This window comes from Cnephaeus nilssonii (assembly GCF_951640355.1).
Source record: "Cnephaeus nilssonii genome assembly, chromosome: 9".
Taxonomy (NCBI): domain Eukaryota; kingdom Metazoa; phylum Chordata; class Mammalia; order Chiroptera; family Vespertilionidae; genus Cnephaeus; species Cnephaeus nilssonii.
Window position 1 is genome coordinate 3,578,121 of NC_137080.1, and position 25,585 is coordinate 3,603,705.

Below are 25,585 nucleotides of genomic sequence, written 5' to 3' on the forward strand. Positions count from 1 at the left end.
TGATTGATTCGTGGAGAAAAATTAAAATAGTTCCAAAACGCAGCTTTCCCAACTTCTCTCGGCAGCTGCTCTTTGCCCCAGAGCAGTTTGACCCAAACCACTTCCTGGGAGAGCCTGGACCTTTGTCCCCTTGCCTTTCGGATTGTCATTTTGGCAACTGGAGAAAGTGGCGCTGCCTTCAAAGGTTCTTTCTCCTTCCCTCTGCCCCCGCACCCCCACCGGAGCCCAGGGGACCGCTCAGCCTCGCCGCCAGGGAGCCTGCGGCTCTTCCCCGCCCCCTCGCACCCACCCGCGCCAGCTGCCCCCCAATTTCCACGAGTGCAAACGCATCTCAGAGACCACAGACTTCGCACAGGATGCTCGGATGCCTGGGAGGGTGTGCGCGGTGTCCCAGAACTTGACTTCTCTGCGTTTCCTTCCCACCCGAAACCCCAGCTTCTCTCCGTTCACGCGTGGAGGGAGACGCACGGAGGGCGCTTCGCGGGCATTGACGACGCAGCACTTGCAAGAGTGGGATGGCCCGGTCCCCAAAGGTGACCGACCCCCAGGTGCCAGCCCGCACGGACTTTCGAACCTTCCCGGCGCCAGCTCGCCCCAGTGCCCGCGTCCGCGGGGGGCGCAGCGCCCGTCCCCTCCCCTCCCCTCCCCTCCTCCCCGCCGGGTCCCCGCGGCGGCGCTCACCTCGCTGACCACGGTGGAGTGGGCCTGGACGTAGCGCCAGCCGCCCCGACAGGGCACGAGCGGCGCCGAGCGGTTGGGGAAGGCGGCGAGCGGGTCGGCGCAGCTGAGCGCGGCGGAGGCGTTGGCGGCCTCCAGCTGGAAGCGCCGGCAGCTGCCCGGCCCCGCGCGCTCGGGCGCCGTGCGGTTCCACTCCTCCTCGGCGCTCCAGCCGCAGCGCTCGGCCAGCGCGGCCGCGCCCGGCCCGCGGCACCAGAAGCGCTCGGGCCGGCTGCCCAGGAAGACCACGGCCACGAAGAGGAAGGCGAAGGTGACGCCCGTCAGGCACAGCAGCAGGAACACGCGCCGCTGGAAGCGCCCGAACTCGCCGGCCCGCTGCAGCGCCTCCTCGAAGGACGGCATGGTGCGCGCCCGCCGCCCGGCCTCCGAGTGGCCGCGGGCCGCCGGCCGCCCGCTTTACCCGCCGCCGCCCCCGTCCGCTCCCGCCCCCGGGCGCCGCGCCAGCCCCCCGTCCGTCCCGCCGGCCCCCGAGCCCGCGCGCGCGGCCCCCGCCTCCCTCCCCCGGGGCGCCCGCAGCTGCCCCGGCCCCGCACCCCAGGGGCGCGCCGCGGGGGGTTGGGGGGGGGACAGGGGGCCGGGTGGGCGCGGAGGGGCCGGGGCGCCCGGCCTGGCTGAGCGCCACGCGCGCCGGGACCGGCCGGGTCTGCGAGTGACAGGCACAGCCCGGGCCTGGCGCGCAGCTCCATTCGGCCGCTGCCAGCAGCTGCTCCGCGCCGGGCCGGCCTCCAGGGCGGAAAGCACAGCGTCACCGCTGCTCCGGCTCCTGGACGTGGCCTCTGGCGCCGAGTGCGGCCCGGGAACTGGCGACGCGCACCCCGGGTCGGTGCCCGCGCCCAGTCGCTCCTCCAGCCTCTCCCCTGGGGGCACAGAGGCGGCTCCACGCACCCCTGGACCGGCAGCCGGTTCCCAGGATCCTGGACCCATTGCACAGGCAGACCACGCGGGTTAGACTTCGGGAAAGTGTCAGCGAGGGGCGGCTGTGCTGTTACCTGCTGAGCCCAAGGGCCCTCTCTCCTGGGCCTCCCCGCCTTCAGCGGTTTGGGAATGCCCGCCCCCTCCCCGGACAGGGCATCCAGGGAGACCCACTGGTTCTGGACCTCAGCGCCCGTCTCCGAAGGGACAAGGCCGGCTGGGGAAAGCTGCAGGCATCTCTTAGAGCCTGACTCCCCTCCCGCTCTATGGGACTTAGAAACGGAATGGCAGTCATTGAACAGGAGGCTGTAGACACAGAATAATGCTCTCACAACACATACAAGGCCGCATTGGACACCGGTGCTTCTCAGCCCTCTGGCGAAGGAGACACGCGTGCTGTCTGCTCCTCATCTGTTGCAGACCAGTATGTGGTCTTATTGGGCACGAACGGCTTGCCTCTCACGACACACAACATCGGAAACGGCCTGCACCTGTTCCAGAAGCCGGGCCCAGCGGTCACACACTTGGATGTCACGGGGACGTCAGTTCGGTATAAAAGTTTCTTAATGCCACTCACAGTTTCTGCACTTACCTGATTGCAGACAGAGAACAATTCACAGACCAGCCCTAATAGTGCATCCTAGGCCATCTCTTCTGTGTCTCCATAAAAATTCTTTATTTTACCTGGGCCCTGGCCGGTGTTTCTCGGTGGTGAGAGCGTCAGCCCGAGGCCGGAGGGTCTTGGGTTTGATTCCCAGTCACGGGCACGCACCTGGGTTGCAGGTTCGATCCCCAGCCCGTAAACCAGTCGCTGTGTCATCTCTTCCACTGTAAAATAACCATAAACATGCAATGAGTTTGAGGCCTATTTTCCTTAAAATACAAAGACAAAATGTATGAAGTCCAGTAATCCAGGTCATTTTAGTGCAGTCGGTGCATATGTTAACATAGGTTTCCTAATGCGGGTGGTTGAAGGCTAGAAGATGGAATATTCAATTCTGCGAGAGTTAAAGCTATGTCTTCCATGTGAAAAGGTGGGAGTTACCTGAAAAGTCCAAAACAAACCCTTTTTAAAATGTGGCCCAAAGGAAGAGGACAGGAGAACAAGACCCGCAGGAGATGTTGATGTAAGGGGCAGTGTTATATGGCTGCTGGGCAGGAGTTTGTACAAATACACCTGTTCTGATTTTTTCTGTCTTTCTGTCGAATTACTTGTGGTCTAGGTGGTTTTACCATGTACCTTGAGTGCTAGTATAGCGATTGGAGGGCTCTGTGTGAAACACCATCACAAATACCACTCGGAGGGACGGCCAGGCGCTGAGAGAGAGGTTTGTAGGTCAGGAACCCATCCGAGGGCACAGAAGGGAGGGGATAACAAGCCTTTGTCGCATTCTCATGTCTTAGACTCTGGGATTTAGGGTCTAAATTCTAACCCACATTTACAGTGAGATGACAGGTATGTGGGACGTTTACTTTTCCTGAAAACAGGTGAGAGTCTCTGTGTGACGCAGATCTGCCTCCGCCGATTCAGAGCGCGCTGGCACGTGGCTCTGTCCGCACGGAGGGGAAAGCCAGCCATCTCTCCCAGTCATCTCAGGGCAACCACATCGAAGCCCTTCACGTCCTCCTGGAGGGGTCCTCGGAAACGACCGGTCCCCACTAAGCTGGCCGCTCTCCCAAAGGCAGGCTGGCCCCCGTCCCAGTCACATCTCCTAACCCTCCCTCCCCAGCACCCCTCCCTCCCCACACCCATCTGACCGAGCGTCCTCCAGTAGCTCAGGGAACAGACTCTGCACCCAGGACTGTACCATGCGCTTCACCCCTGATCCCTTCTGCTCCTCAGAACCATGCGAGGTGAGGATTAACAAAACAAAAAATTAAATTAAAATTAAAATGACTTCACTCGGGGATTAGGTACAAATGGATAATTAGTCCATAACATTATCATAACCATGTATGGTGCCAGGCGGGTACGAGACTTACCACGATGATCACGTGTAGTTTGTGTAATGTGTAAGCACCAGGTTGCACACCTAAACTAATATACTATTGTATGTCACCTGAAACTGAAAATAAAACATGATAAAAAAAATCCTATGTAATAAAAGGGTAGTATGCAAATTGTCCCCTCGACCAGGAGTTCGACCAGGGGGCAAAGCCAGCCAGGGGAAGGGAGGGAGGACCCAGCCAGCAGCTGCGAAGGATCCTACCAGGGCACAAATTTCGTGCACTGGGCCTCTAGTCATAAATAAAATGACTTCACTCAGTTTATAGCAGCAGGTGGGACTGGACCCAGGCCCCACACTATTAGAAATCACTGTCTCAGTTTAATTTTTAAAGTCGTGATTTCATAAATTACTTTGGGGACTACAAATATCATATGTTCTAGAAACTGAAAAGAAAATCTTTACCTTTTAATACCAAAACTAAAGTAATTTGCATAAACATAAAACCTACTTAGCCTTGAGTCAAATAACATTGTCAGTTAAATTTTTTAGAGTAGATAATGGGAGATTTTGTTGTAAAAAATAAAGGTTTATTTATTTACTTATTTTGCATTTTCAACACTGGAAAAAGAAACGATCTAATAATTCCAAAGCATTATCCTTGTTTAGGGAAAAAAAAAAGGTAACCGGTCAAACCCGGGAAAGCGCCCTCCCGAGGTCACGGGGGGCGTGCCAAGGTCAGCGTCCCGCTTTTGACCATATCCCATGATGATGCAGGAGCCGGTTACTGGGGAAACTGGGTGAAGGGCACACACAAACTCTGTGCTATTTTTGCAACGTCTTGTGAGCCTTAAGCTATTTCACAATAAAAGGTTATTTTTACAAAAAAGGTAATGAGGACCGGTTGGGAACACGTGTGCCAGAGACGCCTGTGCCATGGGCTCCCCTTCCAAGAACACGACCTCCCGGCGCCCCAGGCCCAGGCCCCCCTCCCGGCTCGTCTCCCTCCCCAGTGTCACAGTGGCTCCGGGGCTCCCCTCCAGACCTCGGGGGTTCCATCGAGGTCACGGGCTCAGAGTCCTCGGGGAAGGCGTCCGCGGGGAAACGCTGCCGTGTTCGCAGAATCAACTTACAAGTGCGGGCTCGGAGCCACAGGCTGCTTCGAAATGAGCCTTCATCTTTAGATGGGCAAATACTGAGACGTTTTTACTAATACAACCACCACTCATGGTCCCCTAAGCCAAAGTCTTAAAAGAAGGCTATGACCAGCCCTCGCTGGTTTGGCTCAACCGATAGAGCATTGGCCTGTGGCCTGAAGGGTCCCGGGTTCAATTCCGGTCAAGGGCACGTACCTCAATTGCAGGCTCGATCCCTGGCCCCGGTTGGGGCCTGTGCAGGAGGCAACCAATCGATGTGTCTTTCTCACGTGGATGTTTCTCTGTCTCTCCCCCTCCCTTCCACGCTCTCTAAAAATCAATGGGAAAATATCCTCGGGTGAGGATTGATGAAATAAAACAAAAACGAAGACTATGACCAAAAAAAGAAGAAGAAAAGTGTGTTTCTCCTACTTTTTTACTGTTTTAGTCATTGATGTTAATTCGTGATTTTACTACAAAAAGCTTGTTGTTTTTGCTTAATAAATGCAGTCACACGGGGCATGTAGGATTCTGTGTGTGCATTTCATAACACACCTACAGACACACCGGAGTGGTTCAGATTCGAGAAGCGGGGCCTCCTGGTCACCCAGCCTCTGTCGCAAGCACAGCTCCTGCCCCCTCACTCCCGAGGGAAGTCCATCCTCGGCAGCAGGCTCGGTCCTTCTCTCCGGCCTCGAGCATCTCCGAGTCCCCAGGGCTCCCTTTGGGCTGCCCTTTATGTGCGCCCACATGCAGGGGACAGTTCTCTGCTTCCTCCTGTGCCCGCCAGGAACCTCCGAGACAACGGCGGTCAGGGTCTTCCGTGTCCTGCGCAGTCGCATCCCATTCCTGGGCTGTTCTCCAGCCAGAGCCCGTGTTGAAAGGGTGTGGGGCCAGACCTCCCACTGGAACGTCTTCTCCGGGTCCAGGATGGAGCAGACCATGGCTTCTCCGGAGGAGAGAGGAGGTGGTGGGCGTGAGCTGAGTTTTGTCTCCCGTGAAACTATAGAACTGGATGGTGACGTGGACACGGGGCAGGCTTTTCTTTTCTTTTGTTTTGTTTTGTTAATCCTCACCCAAGGATATTTTTTCCATTGGTTTTGAGAGAGTGGAAGGAAGGGGAGGAGGGAGGGAGGGAGAGAGAGAGAGGAGTGGGAGTTGGGGGAGACTGGCCAGGTTTACCCTCAAGCCCCAGCCGCAGTGCCCACTGCTTCTCACCTCCCGTTTATCCCCCGGGCTGTGTGTTTGACCCCCAAATACAGTCAGGGTCCAGCCTCTTTCCCACAGGTCTCCTGGCTGCAGTCAGGTCAGAGGGCGCGCCTGGGCACCCGTCCTTACACGTCCTGTCTGTGTGCCCGGAGACAGAGAATGGCCGTGCTCACCTGTTTGGCCCGCGGGTCCACACCTGCTCTCAGCTCCAGCCGAGCCCTCTGTCACGTGCCAACACTGGCCTTCCCCCTGGGGTTCCCATACCCGCTCATCTGCCATCCACCCTCCCAGGGGCCGCCCTCCTTCCCAGTTACTAAGGAACTTCGTGGTGCCTCAAACCCATGCCAATTCCCACCTGTATCTTTCATCCTCTCATATCTAAATGCCATCTCCTTTCACTGTCTTCTGCCTGCACACATCTACTATATAGACACACATTTATATCATTAATATCTACGCCTGTGTCTTTCTTTTATATATATATATATATATATATATATATATATATATATATATATATATATTATTGATTTCAGAGAGGAAGGGAGAAGGAGAGAGAGATAGATACATCAATGATGAGAGAGCATCATCAATCGGCTGCCTCCTGCACACCCCCTACTGGGGATCGAGCCCACAACCCGGGCATGTGCCCTTGATTGGAATCAAACCCAGGACCCTTCAGTCCATACGCCGACACTCTACCCACTGAGCCAGACCAGCGAGGGTAACGCCCAGGTCTTTATAACAACAGGGCTAGGATTCCCCATCTAGTCTCAGCAACGTCACTCACTCTCATTGAATCTCAATTTCCTTGTTGGTAAACTTGAGATAAAGAACAGTATTAAACCCATCAGGTCATAGAGAGAAATAAATAAAACTGTGTAAGTCCAATGTTCAGCATAGTCTTTATTGGACAAAAAGAAGGGTTCAATCAATGTGTTAACTCTTTTTCAAAATTCTTTCCACTTGCAAGTTGCACTCCGTCCTCCTTCCCCGGCCTCTTTGCTAACCCCCTTTGTTTCTCTCACTCCTCAGTATCCATGCCCAGGTCGGGCCACTCCGTGCTCAGCGCACGCCCCCAGCGGGAGCTACGCCTCTCCCATGGTGTCCTCTGCACCCGTCATCGTTGTCTCCTCACGGACAGGCAGGGACACTTGCATTGCGTGTTCCTCTTGTCCGTGTTTCCCAGTGAAACGCTGGGCACCTCGCGAGACAGTCTACAAATTACCCGTCAGCTCGTGCGTTATTTTAAGGGACACTCCATGACTCATTCGGTTAGTCTCTTAGAACATTGATATACCCTGAACCTCTTTTTTAAATGCTTTGCTCTAATAATATCTTCCCCACACACACGAGGGGGGAAAATTAGTCTCCGGTGGATTCCAGAAGCGATTCTTTCCTATTCACCCAAGAGCGAGAAAGCCATGGTCTCATGTCATGAAAACGGGCCCGGACGCCTGGCGCAGTTGCTAATTTTTGCTCCACTGACGGTTCCTGCTGCACGTCTGTCCCGCCGGCCCGGGAAGGTGGTGCCAACACCAGTTCGCAGAGGAAACCTGGCAGGCGGCTGGTGGTGGATGCCCTGTCGCCACTCGGGCATTATATAGGCCCCATCGCGGCGTCTGCCCTCGGCGTGGTGACAGATGTGCGTTCCACGCAGTGCATTTACGTGCCGGATCCAGCGATAGGCAGGCTGATGTTGATGAAATCTCCCCACCTGGGTGGTTTACAGCTGTGAAATGTTCTCTTCCGCAGATGTGACGTCCGAGGCCGTTGGCATCATCCTCGCGCACATGTGCCATGACGCCAATGACGCCAATGGGAACCGTAATGCCTCTAAGGACGTTTCTCCAGGCGGCCAGCCCCCTTCTCCGTAGTATCGATGAATCCGGGCGTTTTGGAAACTTGGCTTGGAAGAGACATGTGAAAGTTGAGCCTCTAAAATCCAGGAAGGGCAACCCTAACAACCATGAGGCATGGAAGCTGCTCCAGATGCTACTGAGCGAACGGCTGGGGAGCGCACCCGCCTGGCGGAGCCCCGTGCTCTTCGCCGGGGACAGCCCAAAGTGTTACGATGTTAAAGAAAGGGCGGGAGCCGAAACCGGTTTGGCTCAGTGGATAGAGCGTCGGCCTGCGGACTGAAGGGTCCCGGGTTCGATTCCAGACAAGGGCATGTACCTTGGTTGCGGGCACATCCCCAGTGGGGGGTGTGCAAGAGGCAGCTGGTCGATGTTTCTCTCATCGATGTTTCTAACTCTCTATCCCTCTCTCTCTTCCTCTCTGTAAAAAATCAATAAAATATATTTTAAAAAAGAAAGAAAGAAAGAAAGGTCGGGTAACACGAGTTAACCTGTAGGAACCGACCAGACATGGACTCCTTAAGTGCGTGCCTTTTCACTTTTAAACAAGAAGCGAGCGTTTTATGTTCAGGGGCTGTATGTTCAGACGCACCGAGGCGTCCGCCTCTGAAGTCTCAAGTTTAAACACAGGAAATTGTCGGGTTTTTGAAGCTCGCCATCCCGAACCTGTTGGAAATGGGAAGTCGTACTTCCCCAAAGGAAACCGACTAACCCGCGTACATCCCAGGGAATAAATCAGAATAATGACTCTCGCATCTCTTGCTGTATTTAATCCTCGGACGGGTGGGACAAAAAGTTTTCCACCAAAAATATGCAAACCTCGTAAGATGAGTGGCATCTTCCAGGTGGGCATCGATTTCCTCAGCTGAAGAAAACCCATTCATCTCTAAAACATGTCATGAACTCACCATGCGCCACGCGTGTGGGAAGCGGTTGCTGTAAACGCTGCCGTGGGCCGTGCTGTTGTCAGGAGATGGCACCAAACGCCACACCAGCGGAATGAGGTAGGAGCCACGTGTGACGCGTCCGCAGGATCACCCCACCGTGCTGGTGAATCGAAAGACGACCACAGAGGCCGCAGAGGGGGAGTAAGAGCCCCAAGGTGTGACTTGAGAACAAAAGGGTGCGGGTGAGTTTGGGGAGCCGTTACTGAACGCCTTCCCAGAGCCTGAAGGTGCAGGAGTCGCCTCCCCGAGGGGCGTGAGGAGGCCCTGTCACCGGGCCTTGGCGCCCTCCCCGCAGACATGTGGCAGGACCGCTATTTCCTGGCGGCGGGCCTCCGTCTGTGACGGTGTCTGGTGGGTCCATGAGTGAGTGCGGCCTGGACAGTGGCTGTGATTTGGTGGCTTTGGGTGACTTACAGAACCGAGCCCCAAAAGTGTGGTGCGGCCCTGTCTCCTTCGTGGTCCTGCCTTCGTTTGTCCGTTCACTGAGTCCCTGTTGTGCTGGCGATACAGAGATGAGTACAATGTCATCCCGCCTTAAAAGAGCTTGCTCTCTAGGGGGGGAGGGGGAGGGGGCCTAGGAGATCAGATCAGAGGTGCCAGGCTGGAGCACTAGCGACACAGATGAGGGGATGGCCCGCCCTGGCCAGTGTGCTCAGTGGTTAGAGTGCCGGCCCGCATGGCAAAGGGCTGCAGGTTCGATCCTCAGCCCCAGTGCAGCAGACAACCAATGGATGTGTCTCTCTCACATGGATGTCTCTCTCTCTCTCTCTCTCTCTCTCTCTCTCTTACCCGCCCTTTTCTCTCTCTCTCTTCTACTCTCTCTAAAAAGCAATGGGAAAAATATCCTCTGGTGAGGATTAACAACAACAACAAAAATCTTTTTAGAAGAGGGGTGGGCAGTTCTGCCTGGCAGTCTAACGCCCCTCCCTGGCGCGGGGTCTGAGACGGAGGGAGGAGGAGTGTGCAGAGGCCATCGCGGGAAGTCCCACGCCTCCTCTCCTGCTCCTCTCCTGCAGCCGGGTTCAGCGTGAGAAGACTTCCCCTGAGAGAGGAGGCGGCTTCTCTGAGAAAAGACCCTTTACGGGTGGGAGACTGGAAGCAAGGTGGCCGCTTAGGAGACTCTGCCCGTGGTCCCGGGAGAGCGGGCGGGCACCCCCACCCGGCAGTGCCCTGGGAGGTTGGGACTGACAGAGTGGAAAGAGCATTTGGGGGGTGGGGACGGGGAGAAGGTAGACTCAAGGGTGACTCACGGTGCCTGACTGGGTGGCTGTGGAGAGTGGCGGGGGGGGGGGGGATCAGTCTGGGCAGCCAATCAGAGCTTTGCCTGTGTCTTTAATTTCTTTTCTTTTTCACGGGAAGTTACACATGCTTAGGTCTCTGTGCTCAAAGAGGAGAAAAGGGGAGGGAGATGGGGAAGAATAAAGGGAAAGGAAAGGGAAGGGAAGGGAAGGGAAGGGAAGGGAAGGGAAGGAAGAAGGCACATGTTCCTACAACCACATCCCCCTGGGCCCCGTCCCCTCCTCGGCCAGCACAATTCAGCCGCGCTCTCCACTCCACAAGACTTGACAGGGCACAAGAGACCACTCCATCTCGCTAATCCAGCCGTAAGACTTGGTTCTCCTCTGACTTCCTAGCAGCCTTGATGTTATTAAACTCTCTCTCCTGCCCTGGCTGGTTTGGCTCAGTGGATAGAGCGTCGGCCTGCAGACTGAAGGGTCCCGGGTTTGATTCCAGTCAAGGGCATATGCCCGGGTTGTGGTCTCCATCTCCAGTAGGGGACGTGCAGGAGGCAGCCAATGATTCTCTCTCATCATTGAAGTTTATCTCTCTCTCTGCCTCTCCCTTTCCTCTCTGAAATCAATAAAAATAAATAAATAAATAAATAAATAAATAAATAAATCTACACTAATAAAAGAGAAAGATGCAAATTGACCATACCTTCATGATGCCCACCAGCCAATCAGGAGTGAGTATGCAAATTAACCCAACAAAGATGATGGGTTAATTTGCATACACAGGCGCTAAGTGGCTGGGGACAGGCGTTCGGCACCGTCTTAGCCGCTCCGGGCCTCTGGGCAGCGTGGGAAGGCGGAAAGGCAGCTCCAGCCATAGTGAAGGTGGTGCCGGCAGCCAGGGGAAGGAAGGCCCATTCTTGCACGAATCTCCATGCATCGGGCCTCTAGTAAATAAAATAAAATAAAATAAAATAAAAGTAAAAATAAAAAGCCCTCCGTACCCCTTGCAGCATGTTGGCCCCAAGCCCACTGCTCCGGCCTCGTGGCAGGTCCTTGTCCTGTGTGCACTCCTCCCGCGTGGGCACCCACAGGGCTCTGCCCAGACCACCCTCCCCTCCTCCTCTGCAGACTCTCACGGGCGAGCTCGCCCCGCCGCAGCTCCAGCTTCAATGCCAGGGAGCCGTGGCTGCACAGCCGAGGTGCCGATCCACGCAGCCCCCGGGCTCCCGAACGCTCGTCTCTGGCCATCGTGCACAGCTCTGAGCCTCCTCATCTCGTGTGCCCTCACCGCCATGCCCTCTCACCCCGGCCTCCCGCCTCCTCGGCCTCTTTCTCCCCCTCGGCTGGCAGGCGGAATAGTTGCGTGTTGTTTTCACCTCCTCAGCTCATCCCTCTGTTGGTGGGACAGAAACCCGAGTGTCCCAGACATCCTCACACCCGTCATCGCGTTTGCACTGCTGTGCCTATTTTTAATAGAGAAAACCAAGGTTTGCAGAGTTGACACACACAAAATAGAGCAAAGGCAGAATTCAATGAGGTGGGCAGGGTCTGGGGGCAGGGGGAGGATGGGGGCGGGCTGGGACAGGTTAAAGGGGGGAGAGGTTAATGGAGGACATCTGTAATACTTTCAACAGTAGATTTTTTTTTTAAAAAAAAAGGCAGAATTCAAGTCCATGTCTGTCAGAGTCTAACGCTGACTGTGTTCCCATCTGGCCGCGCTGCTTTCTTCTCACTCTGGACGGACGTTTAGCGGAGAAGACAGATACCATCAGCGAGAGGCAGGGCTGGGACGCAGCCGGGGTGTGCGCCCGCTCCAGGGCGCCGAGTCTCTTCCATATTTGTCTATTTCTCCTCCGCGTCTTTATCGGCGTCCGGGATGCATTTCCAGAGCTCTTGGCTCTCCCTTTGCCCGAGAGGGACCGGGCAGGGGCCCAGGAACGCCATGGATCACGGCTGTCACCGCTCCGGGCTCCCACGCCTCTCGGGGAAGGCGCTCCTTATCGCTCTCGATGGTGAATGGCTCCCACCTGCATTCTTGTGTCAACGGCGTCGAAAATTTTTAAAATAGGATTTCCACCCCCAAACGGAGGCGTGGCAGCTGGCCCTGGCATCGCCGAGCAGGGCCCCTCCAGGCCCGGGAGGGGCTCGATCATCCTGTCCTCACAGGCGCCGCCCGCCCCGCCGAGTAGCCACCTCCCCGCGCCGGTGTCCAAACGGACTCCAAACAGAGCGGACGGAGAGGAAGAGCGAACTGGTGACGCCCTGTGGTAACGACGCCGCTGTCCCCTCCTCTTTTCTAAGCAAAGGTACGAGCCTCCAGCTCCCAAACCCCCCGGATCTGCTCGGGGGCTGCACGGCCGTGAGTGCCGGCCACGAGCTCCGGGGCTGCAGACACTGATGCTGGCGGGACCTTCTGGAAGGAAATCAGGAGCGGGGACGCCCTCCCGCAGCCACAGCCGTTCCCCTATAAAGAGCATCCCGGGGACTCAGCGCTGCTCCCGTCAGTCTCTACCCCCCCCCCGCCCCCCCCGCCCCCCATGAGGCCCTGTCCTCAGCGCCGGGCGATCGAGCCCAGACGTGGCACCGGTGCCCGTGGCGCTGCCAGAGGCGGGCCCTGGGGAGGAGCGCAACCACGGCCCCCGGACCCCGGAGCCTTCCAAGAACTCTGCGCCCCCTGCAGGCTGTCCTTTCGGGGGGCTGGCGCCCACACAGGACAAGGAGTGAGGGCAGAGGGCCCAGCTTCGTGCCACGTCCTCCTCTTCCTCCTTCGTCACTCTCCCCAGCGCCCACCTCGAAAGTGTATTTTAGACGCTTTTATTTCCAGACAATTAATTAAAATAATATATGCACGTGAAAAAGTTAAATGACGGGGAAGGAGCCCTGACCGGTGTGGCTCAGTGGATAGAGCGTTGGCCTGCGGACTGAAGGGTCCTGGGTTCGATTCCGGTCAAGGGCATGTACCTTGGTTGCGGGCACATCCCCAGTAGGAGGTGTGCAGGAGGCAGCTGATCGATGTTTCTCTCCCATCGATGTTTCTAACTCTATCCCTCTCCCTTCCTCTCTGTAAAAATCAATAAAATATATTTTTAAAAAATAAAATAAAATAAAATAAAAATAAATAAATGACGGGGAAGGAAATACGGGGAAACAACAGTCTCCGTATAACCTTCCCCACCCCTGGGGCCCCTCCCAGGGCCGCCCCCTTCGTGATTGCCACTGTGAGCCCCACTGAGAGCTGCCCTGGGGCCGGGGCCTGCGCCCCGTGAAGCCTGGGCTTCTGTTTCCTGCTGGGGAACTCTTCTTTTCCTTCAGTCCCCTCCTAAGCATATGCTTATGGACTTTTAGAGAGAGGGGAAGGGGGTCCGAGAGAGAGAGGGGCAGAAGGAGAAGGAGAGGGGGAGAGAGAGAAACATTGATGTGAGACAGACACATCAATTGGTTGCCTCCCGCGCATACCCTGACCGGGGCTGGGGATTGAACCTGCAACCCAGGTGCGTGCCCTTGACCAAGAATGGAGCCCTCGACCCTTCAGTGCGTGAGCTGGTGCTCTAACCACTGAGCCCCCGGCTGACTCACTTCTGCAAAAGACACACATTTCCCCATAACCCTCCACGTATTTCATGACTACAGAATAATGTTCAGCTCTTCCCCGTTTAAATAAAGTTATTCATCTCTACTTCCTGTTCGGGAAACCTCGGACAGGGTCTCCTGACTCAACCACGGAAGAATATCGGCACCGCCCCCCCCCCCATCCCTGATCACCCCTCCTTTTCACTTCCCTCCGTCACCAGTGCGAAGACTCCACGGTGGACGCCGGGACGGACGACTCCTAGGCGGTGTACCAAGCCTCGCTGACTCTCGGGGTCCCCCTCGCAAGTCCGTCGCCAGCCGGGTCCGTCAGCGGCTGCTCTCCCACCCTGCCTGCAGTCATCGTGTGTTTCCTGTCCGCTTTCGCACCCGCCCGCTCTGAGATAAAGTCACAAAGAAAACATCAGAGCGCTCGCAGCACCTCCCGACCAGAATGACTGTCAGAGGCAGGCAAGGAGCGGAGGGGACGGGACCGAAGCCCAGCTCCTGTAACCGTGTGTATCCATCTCCCATGGCTGCTGTAACAAATGACCACGAGACGCGTGGCTCACACCACAGGGATCTATTCTCGTGGCTTTGGAGACCAGAAGTCCAACGTCAAGGTGCCGGTCAGCCGGGCCGTGCCGCCCCCTGCGGGGCTGGGGGAGAGGCCATCCCTCACCTCTCCTGTATTCCGGGGCCACAGGTGCCCCTCGGCTGTGGCCGCGTCACTCCACTCCTGCCTGTCTTCACGTGGCCTCTCTCCTCGCTGTCTCTCCTCTGTGCCTCTATAAGGACACCTGCCGTGGGACGTAGGGCCACCAGGTAATCCAGGAGGGCCTCATCTTGAGATCCTTACCTTCGTGGCTTCTGCAAAGATCCTTTCCCCGGTCACAGTCACTGGAAGGGGTGGGATAGGGACGTACCTTTGGGGCGGCCACCATCCCACTCACGACTCTGCTCCTGGAAAAAGCCACCTCGATATAGACAGGAAGGAAGGCACCTTCCCCTCGCTGTCCTCCAAAAATAGGCGCGGGAAGAAAGCAAACATTGGCGCCTCTTGCCCGAAGCAGGGCAAGAACTTGAACACGCTCCCCCTTCCAGCCCCGCAGCGAGGAGCAAATCCTTTTCTCCCGCTCGCCTTCCATTCCCATCAGGTCTGTACTTCTCATCTCTCCCGGGGAACAGAACTCCCAAAATAACCCGGGAAGGCTGTTCTTGTGGAATTGCCAGGCTGCCCTGGCGGAGGCTTCCTCCGGACCCCGTGACGGGCGAGTCCTCGCCAGAAAGGATGGGGCCCACCGGAAGCCCTTTGGTCTCACCCACAGCCGCCAGCACCCACTCAGACGCCTCCCCAGGTCACTGGTCCCTGTGCGTGCTACAGCCATCCGTCCAAGAACCGGGCCCCGGGGCGAATTCACTTTATAAAATCAACAGAAATACACCTCCCGCAAACCGCTGAGAGGCTCTGGCGGGTCCTGAGGAGGAGGAGCACTGGCCCGGGGTCCACAGCCCTCGCCCCACAGCCCGTGCCCCACAGCCCCGTGCCCCACAGCTCGTGCCCCACAGCCCGCCAATCAGTTGTGACACTTTGAGTCAATCAAATTCTCCCTGAGCTTGTTTCCTCCCCTGTAAGCTCCAGACGCCACCCGAGCCTCCCTTTCTCCCTGGGCCCGCCTTCCTTCCTTCCTTCCTTCCTTCCTTCCTTCCTTCCTTCCTTCCTTCCTTCCTTCCCTCTTTCCATCCTTCCTTCCTTCCTTCCTTCCTTCCTTAATTCCCTCCTTCCTTCCCTCTCTCCTTCTTTCCTTCCATCCTTCCTTCCTTTCTTCCCTCCATCCTTCCTTCCCTCTATCCTTCCTTCCTTCCCTCTATCCTTCCTTCTTCCTTCCTTCCTTCCTTCCCTCCATCCTTCCTCCTTTCCTTCTTTCCCTCTATCCTTCCTTCCCTCCATCCTTCCTTCCCTCTATCCTTCCTTCCTTCCTTCCCTCCATCTGTCCTTCCCTCTATCCTTCCTTCCTTAATTCCTTCCTTCTTTCCATCCTTCCTTCCCTCCATCCTTCCCTCCATCCTTCCTTCCCTCCATCCTTCCCTCCATCCTTCCTCCCCTCCATCCGTCCTTCCCTCCATCTGTCCTTCCCTCCATCCATCCTTCCCTCCTTCCTTCCCTCCATCCTTCCTTCCCTCCATCCTTTCTTCCTTAATTCCTTCCTTCCTTCCTTCCTTCCTTCCTTCCTTCCTTCCTTCCTTCCCTCCATCCTTCCTTCCCTCCATCCTTCCCTCCATCCTTCCTTCCCATCATCCTTCCCTCCATCCTTCCTTCCCTCCAAGGGTGTGCGTGAGGCCGGGCAGGGCCGCTGCGGGGCACAGGGGCCGGGGAGGAGCCGGGGCCAGGCCAGCGGCGGGTGCCCTCTCCCCGTCTCCTCTGTGGGCTCACCCTGTCTCCTGGCCCCTGGCCCCCCCTGACCTTTCCGCCCGGGGTCAGTGTCGCTTCTGGGAAGCCCCGCTGCCTCCCGCCCGCTCCGAGTCAGAGCGCCCGGTCCCGTGTCCCCACGGCTCTGGGCACAGGCGGTGACAAGGATTAGCTTGCCGGTCACCCTCCCCACGAGGCGGGGAGCAGTCGGCTGCACCCCAGAGCCTGGCCCTGCGCCCAGCACACAGCCAGCATTCAGGCCCCAGGCCCAGGAGGAGGGAGGAGCTGGGGGGCTCTGAGGGGTCCTACAGGGCGAGAGGGGGGGCAAAAGTGTGGGCCCACCTGCCTGGTGGCTGCAGGGGAGACAGATCATCTCTGGGCGCACACCTGCACCCCACACCACCAGGGCCCAGTGGCTGCCACGGAAGCAGACACCTCCAGCGCCTCGGTTTCCCCACGTGAAGAGCAAACACCTGCTTTCTCAGAGGTCGTCTCCAAACTGCCCGGCGACTGACATCTTCACCTTTGACCCAGAACCGCACCCTGGGCTCTGTCCCATCGAAGCCAACGCATTCCAGCCCAGACACACGAGGACGTGCGTGCGGCTTCAGTAGTGATGGCAAAACACCCGGGACCGGGGGGTCAGCAAGGGCACACGCCTCCCCCCACGGCAGGTCCCGTCACACGCCTCCCCCCACGGCAGGCCCCGTCACACGCCTTCCCCCCCCCCACAGGCCCCGTCACACACCGTCCCCCCACGGCAGGCCCGTGTTGCTGGAAGGAGAGCCCCTCGATGGAGCAGCCGTCACATCGGATCAGAGCCCCCTCCTGGCCGTGCTTAAGTCTCCTCTCCATGTGCAGTCACGTTCTGGGTACTGAGGGGCAGGGCTTAAACATGAACTTGGAAAGGACATGACCCAGTCCAGATCAGTGTGAATGTGCACGCATGTGTTCACATGTACATGGATGTAGATGTGTACGTGTGTGAATGCAGGCATATATAAAAGTGATGGATCATCCTGTGTGCTCCCAGTCCGTGCAAACACCCATTAGGACTTTCAGGGGGGAGGGGGCGGGGGTGGCTGGAAGAGATCGATGTGGAAAGGAGGACCTGGGTAACACTTTCAACAATAAAGATTAAAAATAAATAAATAAAATCATTTTTATAGGGTTGTGCGTTTTCTGAATTTTCTTAATTCCGTTTGAAAACAACAGCCCGACCGGAGTGGCTCAGTGGTTGAGCATCGACCCAGGAGCCAGGAGGTCACGGTTCGATTCCCGGTCAGGACACATGACCAGGTTGCAGGCTCCATCCCAGAGTGGGGGACGTGCAGGAGGCAGCCGCTCAATGAGTCCCTCTCATCATGATGTTTCTATCCTACCCTCTTCCTTCTTCTCTGAAATCAGTAAAAATATTTTTTAAAAAGAGAGAAAGAAAGAAAACAACAGTGACCCCATTGCCTCAGTGTAGGCTCCGTCCTGGTGATGACATGGGTGACATCTGTAACAGGATGTTCATGAAATGGCACATGGAGCCTCCCTTTGGGGGTTGAAGGGTCAGAGATCAAGCTCCGGCCACACAATGCATTCCAGCCCCGCCCCCCTCCCCGCCCCCCCCGCCCCCCGGGTCTCCCTGAGTTCCTCTCCCGCACCAGAGTCCAACACCCATGCTGGGTGGACAACCCACCGACCTAGACAAGGGGGACACACACCACCCTCAAAGCCCCCTTATTCGAAGAACAGCCTGCGTTTCCTTTGGAACGTCCATTGCAGTTGGATGAGGCGCTGCCGCGGTTCCCTGTCTTCCTGTCTTGCGCTCAGAGAGGTGGGAAGTGTGTGTGTGTGTGTGTGTGTGTGTGTGTGTGTGTGTGTGTTCTAGAAATGCCTCGAACACCCTTCGGATCTCTCTGTCTCCCCAGTCTAGATGGGCGCACAGACTGCGAAGGAGATGGAAATGAGCTGCCCTGCGTGGCCTCGTACACGGACCTGTCGCACTAGTCATGGGCTGTCTTGTTCCTCAAACCAAACCCTGAGCCGTGAGCGCAGACATTTGGCAAAGACCTAGACGCCCAGGGGCCGGTGGAGTCTGAAAATGCAGGCCCCGCGTGAGGCACCAGCGCACTGGCCTCGGTCTCGGCCCGCTCTGCTGTGCCCCCCGGGATCCCGCCGGCCCCCTCCTCCCGGTGTGCGGGACAAAGGCAAAGGCACGCTTCTGTGCGCTCCCGGGCGGCCAGCTGGGTTCCAGATCCAGGGGAGCGCAGAGGGGGTGAGTGCCATGGACAGGGGAGGGAGGCAGGGAGCCAGGAAGGTGGGCTTGCCCCTCCGTCCTTCCCTGGGAACCTCAGCGGCACCCTGGGAGCATGGAGGCACAGGCGCCAGCGCACAGCTGTCCCCCGCCGAGCTGAGCTGCCCAGGGGACATCTACACAGCACTTTCCCAGGATGCTCCGCGAGGCTGTTTCCTTTCGGAGAGGAAGACGCCGGGCCCCAGGGATGCTGCTCTGTGGGGGGGACCAGGGAGCTGGGGATCCCAGCCTTCTGAGACCGGAGACTTTCCGTGGGCCTGGCTCGGCCCCAGACGCTCCTGCATCTTCCTCCTGGGAGGGCCCGCTGTGCGGCCGGGCTGACTGCTGGCTCAGCACCTGGCCTCTCCCTGCCTCCTCTCGGGCCCAGGAGGACCCTCCTCACCACAGGTGGCTTCCCGGCCTCAGTCTCCCTGGGGAGGGGACCGGGGAGAGGACCGTTTCCGATCTCTGCCCCCATCAGGGCGCCATCTCCCTGCCAAGTGCGACTGTCTCGCTCAAGCACCGCCCAGAAAGGGGAGTGGCAGGGGCCCTGTCCCACTCAGCCATCTGCCCAGCGTGTGACGCTGTCTTCAGAAGCAAAGCACCGCCCGGCTGGTGTGGCTTAGTGGTTGAGCGTCAACCTATGAACCAAGAGGTCATGGTTCGAGTCCCGGTCAGGGCACATGCCCAGGTTACGAATTAATCCCCAGTGGGGGGCGTGCAGGAGGCAGCCGATCCATGATTCTCTCTCATCATCAATGTTTGTATCTCTCTCTCCCTCTCCCTTCCTCTCTGAAATCGATAAAAAAATGTATTTGGAAGAAGAAGAAGAGGAGGAGGAGGAGGGGGAGGAGGAGTGGGAGGAGGAGGAAGAAGAGGAAGAGGAGGAGGAGGAGGAAGAGGAGGAGGAGGAGGAGGAGGAGGAGGAGGAGGAGGAGGCAGCGAAGCACTGCCTTCCCCCAGCTCACAAAGGACAGGAAGCACGCTGTGTGTCTCTCCACTATTCTTCTCGTGCTCGGGGTTCATGCATTCCATATTTGTCCTGACCTTCACTGAATCCTGCCCTTTTCCTAGTTCAGGGACAGCGGCTGAGCACGGCAGACGGAGAAGACGTCGTCCTTGACCGCAGAGAGCAGAGCCCTGGCCTCGTGAGAGCTGAGCCCATAGGAGGCCTGGGCGCCGATACATTCTCAACGGTGTGAGAAGGCTTGCTCGCCCCTCCCTGCTGATGCAGAGCCTTGGCCTCGTCAGCAGCGCAGTCTGCGAGGTGCGGACTGTGCCTGTGCAAAGATCCAGGCTACGGACCCACGTGAGGAGCCAGTCCTTAACCTCGACCCCCGAGCCAGGTCTCTGACAACCCATGACACGGGTCACTGACGTTTTAGAATGGTAAGTAAAGGGGCTGAACACTGGCTGGGACCACAAGTCACACTTTGGGGTCTCGGTTTTCACTGGAAAACGTCGTTCCCTGCTCAATAACTGAAGCCAGGGATGGCGCAATCGCTTAGACAAGTAAGTCATCACAAATACTTATACCGATTGCTCAGTATCAATGCCCATTCGTTTCACTGGGACGTTAGTACGGTGAGAGCCAACGCTGGGGAATTTGAACTCAACTATTTCTCCCAGAACCTACCACTCAGGCCTTTGTTTGTAGATCATCTGTTTTCAAAAACCTTGCACACGTGTTTCCTCAATCGGCGTCTCCACAGCCTGGGGCCTCCAGCAGGGCTCTTCCCACTGCACAGATGAGGACAAACACGCTGTGCTCGAGGTCACGCGGGTGGTAAGAACCCAGATTCCGCCCTGGTGCTCTGGCATGTCCCAGTGTTCACCCCGCGTTAACCTCCGCGCGTGGTACAGCCTATCCCTAAACGGCCCGACATGTCTGCTGCTCTTCCTGCTTCCTCTCCGGCCCACCGGCCGGCACGGGTGAAAGGAGCAGAGGCTGTCATCGAGCGTGGAGGTCCCCCTACTTCCTGCCCGGCGCCGACGCCTGCAGCTGGGTCTCCTTCGGCCCTTGTAACGAAGCCTCGGCACCTGAGCGCACTCCGTGCTCGTTCCATGACTAACGCGTGTTCTCGGTGTCGCGGAGGACTCTGTCCCCGTCCCTCTGACGCTGTAAAATGCGTTATCCTCCGCCATCTGGGGACCCGACTGCCCTTGACCCTGGGCATCAAGCTCATTTCTCCTCCCAGGGAGTTGCTCTCCGGGGCATTTCAAGCCACAACGGGAGCAAAGACGGCGAGGAGGGGCAAGACGATCCCAGGCCGGGGGCAAATGGTGACAGAGGTCCGGTTCTCCCCGACCTCTGGGCCTCCAAAGGCCCCTGGCCAAGCGGGCTCCCTCCGGGGCAGCTGGATGCGTGCCCCGGGTTCCAGGGCAAATCCACGGGATGTGTTTGCCGAGCTCCATGAAGCGGTTTTTGATGGTTTTACAAGTTCCCACCGGGGTCAGAGCTGTGGAGCTGCCCTGAGGCCCAGGCACCTCCTCCCCCGACAAACGTGACCGGCACGAGTTTCCAGGGAGGCCGCCGGGTGTTTGTCTTGGCCGCGGCCGGCGCTCCGAGCCCGGGAGCAGCGGTACGTCCCCTCCATGCTGAGCGCTTAGGGAACAGCTGAGAACAACGGCTGGAACCCCTCTCCGCCTCCCTATGGAACAAAGTGGGTCGTTTTGGTTCGTTTTGTTTGTTGTTGTTGTTGTTTTAAATATATTTTTATTGATTTCAGAGAGGAAGGGAGAGGGAGCAAGAGAGAGAGAAACATCGATGATGAGAGAGAATCACTGACTGACTCACCCCACACTGGGGACCGAGAGGAGCCTGCAACCCGGGCATGTGATCTGACCGGAAATCAAACCCTGACCTTGTGGTTCACAGGTCGATGCTCAACCACTGAGCAACGCCAGCCGGGTGAGTGGGTCATTCTGAAAGAAAAGGGGGTTACCCTGAGGTCACCGGTGGGGAACTGGCAGGTAACAGAGGTGCGGCACGACTGGCACTCACCGGCATGCCGATGGAGCTCACTCCTCAGAAGGTGGTCGCCGTGTTTCTCCCTCCGCATCTAACAGGACAGCAGCTGCACGCCAGGACTGCGGCGTCACTGGGAATGAGGTTCATGTGTGTGTTTTTCTAAGTTGTGCTCATCTCTAAGGAACTCTAGGATTTTGTAGCAAAATACATCCCCTGGTGAGGGCAGTTTACACGTTCTCAGTTAATGATCTCTGCTCTCCGACTCAGCATCCCGTAGAGTTTCCTGGTATTCGTTAAACAGAATCATAATCAAGGGACTATTACGAGTTTTAAGTGACCCATTGATTTAAAAATCACACACGTACAGAACCCACGGAAAACTGCAGACACCACTCTCTTTCCCGTTACCCAACGGAAGTCCTTTCTAAAGCCCGCAGCTCCCAGCCACGATATCAACAACAGCAATAGCGTGGGGAGAATCTTATTTCAAATGCCCCGGAAATGTATCCATGTCTCGGCGAGATAACGGAGTTGCACACATTGAGAGAGAAAATATTTCTGGACAGGATGATGGTGAAGAGTAAAGGAGTGTAAAAATGGCAGTCCTCCCCACCCCAAAAAGAATGCACATGTTCTATTTGATCCCAGAGAAAAGGTGGGCCCTGGGGCCACCCCAGCTCGCTGCCAGGGGCCTCTCCAGGCCAGGATCAGAGACAGGCACCCCAGGAGGTGCCCAGTGGACTCCCTGGGCAAACAGAGCTGACGTGTGGAAGCCCAGAGTTTGCAGAATAAAGCACCAAGAGAGAGAATCCCTGAGCCCTGTGGAGGGTCCCCTCGAGAACTCAGCGGAAGCCCTGGCCGGTGTGGCTCAGTGCGCTGAGCATCGTCCCCTGACCCAAAAGGACAGCGGGTGGCGGGCTCAATCCCTAGCAGGCGGCGTGCAGGAGGCAGCTGACCGACGTGTCTCTTTCACATGAATGTTTATCTCTCCCCCTCCCCCTTCCTCTCTCTCTAAAATCAGTTTTTTAAAAGAATTCAGCAGAGAACTGAGAGGCGCATGCAGGTGAGGAAACCGAGGCTGGGAAAGAACTGTCTAAGAGGGTTCGAGGGAAGAGTAGCCGTCCCCACGGCGAGACCAGGAAGCATCACCATGAAGGGTCACCAGGTAGCGCCCTCGGAGTCGCCTCCGTCAGGAGCCTGGAATAATGAGCTCTGTTCCAACTGAATGTCTAAAAGCAAAACCCGCAAAGGTCAGACTTTTCCCAAGTGAGTTCCCTGCCTCCCAGAACAAAGCTGGAGGGTATTTATAGACACAAAAATGCTCAGCACCAAACCCAGTCAGTCCACGAAGCCTGCAGAGAAACAGGGAAATAGCTACAATGGAGAAAAGCCAGCCAATCCCAACCATCCCAGAGCTAATCGGACGTTAGAATCCGCAAACAAGGACAAAAACCAGTTCTGACCGTACAGTGTTCCAGATGATCAGGTGAAGGAGACCCCAATTAGCATTGAGAGCTGAAAACTACAAGGTTCTAGACCCGTTGTTGGCAAACTGCGGCTCGCGAGCCACATGCGGCTCTTTGGTCCCTTGAGTGTGGCTCTTCCACAAAATACCACGGCCTGGGCGAGTCTATTTTGAAGAAGTGGCATTAGAAGAAGTTTAAGTTTAAAAAATTTGGCTCTCAAAAGACATTTCAATCGTTGTACTGTGGATATTTGGCTTCGTTGACTAATGAGTTTGCCGACCACTGTTCTAGACAAAACACACACCGGATGTGATAACAGCCGGCTGGGCTTTGCAGAACCAAAGACAGCGACTTTGAAAACATAACAATAAAAACTACACAAAATAAAATACAAAAAAACTTTATAAAAAATGACAAAATTAGCAGCAAACTGTGGGACAACTTTAAACAGCCTAATCCAGTGGTCGGCAAACGACGGCTCGTGAGCCGCATGTGGCTTGCGAGCTGCAGTTTGCCGACCACTGGCCTAATCTATAATAATAAAAGTGTAATATGCTAATTAGACCGGATGAAGCCAGGGCTGTGAGGGAAGCCGGTGCCGGCAGCCGGGGGAAGGAAGGCCTACTCTTGCACGAATTTCGTGCATCAGGCCTCTAGTGTATGTATATTTGAAGACCTAAAGATGAGTAGGGAGAGTGACAACAGAAAAACTATTTGAGAGAAATAATGGATAAAATTTTTCTAAATTTGGCAAAAAGTATAAACCCACAGATCCAAGATACTTATCAAACCCAGAGCACAAGAAACATTTAAAAAAAAATTACACCAACTTACTTCATAGTAAAATTTCACAAGCTAATAAGCAAGTTTATCAATGTCGCAAGATACAGGATAAATGTGTGAAAAATGTTTATGGACCAGCAACAATCAACAATGAAAAGTAAGCATCATTTAAATAGCACCAAAAATAAGAAATACTTAGAAAAAAAAGTCGACAGAAGACATGAAAGGCTTATATATTGAAAACCTATAAAATATTGATGAGAGACATTAAAGAAAACCTAAATAGAGAGATATGCCATTTCACCCATCAAAAAGACTCAATGTTGTTAATAGGCTAACTCTTGCTAAATGAATCTTTAGATGCAAGACAACCTCTATCCAAAGCCCAGAAGGCTTTTCTGTAGAATTCCACACGCAATTCTCACATCCCTGTGGAAACGCAAAGGACCTAGAACTGGCCACCGACGTTGAGAAAGAACAAACGTGGAGAGCGAGCGCGAACGGAGCTCAGGGGTCCCGGCCGGACGCTCGCTGCAAAATTCCTTTCCACGAGCGAGAATGCTGAGCAGTTTTAAAAGCCACTCACAGAAATCCGTGAAACGAAGGCAAAGCGGCTCGTCTGCCACGCGGCTCGCTCTCCGCGTGACCATCGGTCACCGTGAAGTCAGGAGACACCTCAGGAGCGCTGCCAGAGGGAACACCTGACCCCGCGCTCCTTTCTGTCTAACACAGAGCGGGTCCGGCCGGGCAGGGACGGTGCCTGCAGAGGATGCTCTGAGGCCCCACCTGACCTCGCTGAACACCCTCCCTCGCGCCTCCGGCACCAGGTCAGGCACAGAGCAGAGCTGAGGAGCCCAGGCGGGGACAGGGAGCCGGAGGGGGAAGCAGAGGCCTTCAGCGGGAGACGGAGCAAGGACTGGGCCCTGAACGCAGGAGCTGCTGACCCTCCGTGGCTGGGCGCTCTCCAGGCCCGGGGAAAGGGGGCGCCACCTGCCCCTCCCTCAGCACGCGTGGCATTCACCCTGAGGATCGGGTCCTGCGCGCACCGGGAGGAGAGCCGGTGACGAGCTGGGGCCAAAGGGGGAGCAGACACTCAGCCTGAAGACTGCAGAGTCCGGGGAACTGGGCCCTGGGGTTCTCGGGGAGCAGCCCCGGCCAGCCAGCAGAGTAGCGGGGAGCCCAGGAGAGCCGGCTTTCTCAGCACTGTCCAAACGCACGGCCGCGGACTTTACATTTAAATCAGTCAAAAGTGAATCGAAGTGAAAAGGCACTCACCACCTTCAGAGCCCCATCGCCACGTGCCGCGGCCACGTCGTGGGCAGCGCTCACACTGACCTGCTGGTCACAGAAAGTTCCGTGGGTCCGGCCCTCGGCCTGTAGCTGCCGCTGCCAGCTCGGGGGGCGGGGGCGCAGAGGAGACCAGCGGCTCCGTTCCACTGCATTCAGGTGACCTCGGCGACCTCTGACCAGCTGGTCCCCAAGCCGAGACACGTCGTCACGGTGGCCACGCAGGGAGAGGTCCAGAGAACCAGAGACGCGCGGTCGGGCCGTGTCCTCGCTCTACCTTCGCAGAATCCCGCGCTCGGTCCTGCTGGCGACTCCCCAGGAAACAGGTCATTTGCCCACGTGTTTCCGTCCTGAATCTCAGCCCACCATGAAGCTTTGCCAGCCACTGTGTTCGTGTTTCTGACTGCGCCTCGCGGGGAGCTGTACGTGGAATGGACACGCTGCGTGGTGCGGGGCAGGGGCGGCAGGGCGGGCTCCTCGGGCATCTGGGCCGTGGCCCTGCGTGGGTCACCCGGGCGCCTGGGATTCGGTTCCCTCCACTGAAAACTAGAGCAGCCGAACCACCGCCGGGGCGCCTGTGCCGGTCTGAGCTCACCAGGTCTGGAAGCCCAGCCGGACGGCGGGGGCTGACCCTCGGGAGGAGACGTGGGGGCTCACACTCACCTCTCGGCGGCGGCGGAAACCCCGTTCAGAGCAGCGTGAGCAACGAGGCCCCAGGCTGAGCCGTCACCGACTCTTCTCAACTGCCGGGCGGGTGGGACCAGACCTTTAGGCCACTGCTGCGGCCCTCCCTGCGACCCCGCCGTGGCCACCTCAACGCTGCTCTGCCCGTGAC

The 25,585-nt window shown here is 56.8% G+C and overlaps 1 protein-coding gene across 1 annotated transcript in view; it reads right to left on the reverse strand.

Moving 5' to 3' along the window:
* Positions 1 to 1,127, reverse strand: part of SLC22A3 (solute carrier family 22 member 3) — a 65,519-nt gene extending 64,392 nt beyond the window's left edge. Inside the window, exon 1 of the mRNA XM_079780502.1 lies at positions 682 to 1,127. Coding sequence (XP_079636628.1) covers positions 682 to 1,080 — 399 coding nt within the window. The 5' untranslated portion in view covers positions 1,081 to 1,127. The remainder of the gene's footprint in view (positions 1 to 681) is intronic.
* Positions 1,128 to 25,585: the final 24,458 nt, after the last annotated feature.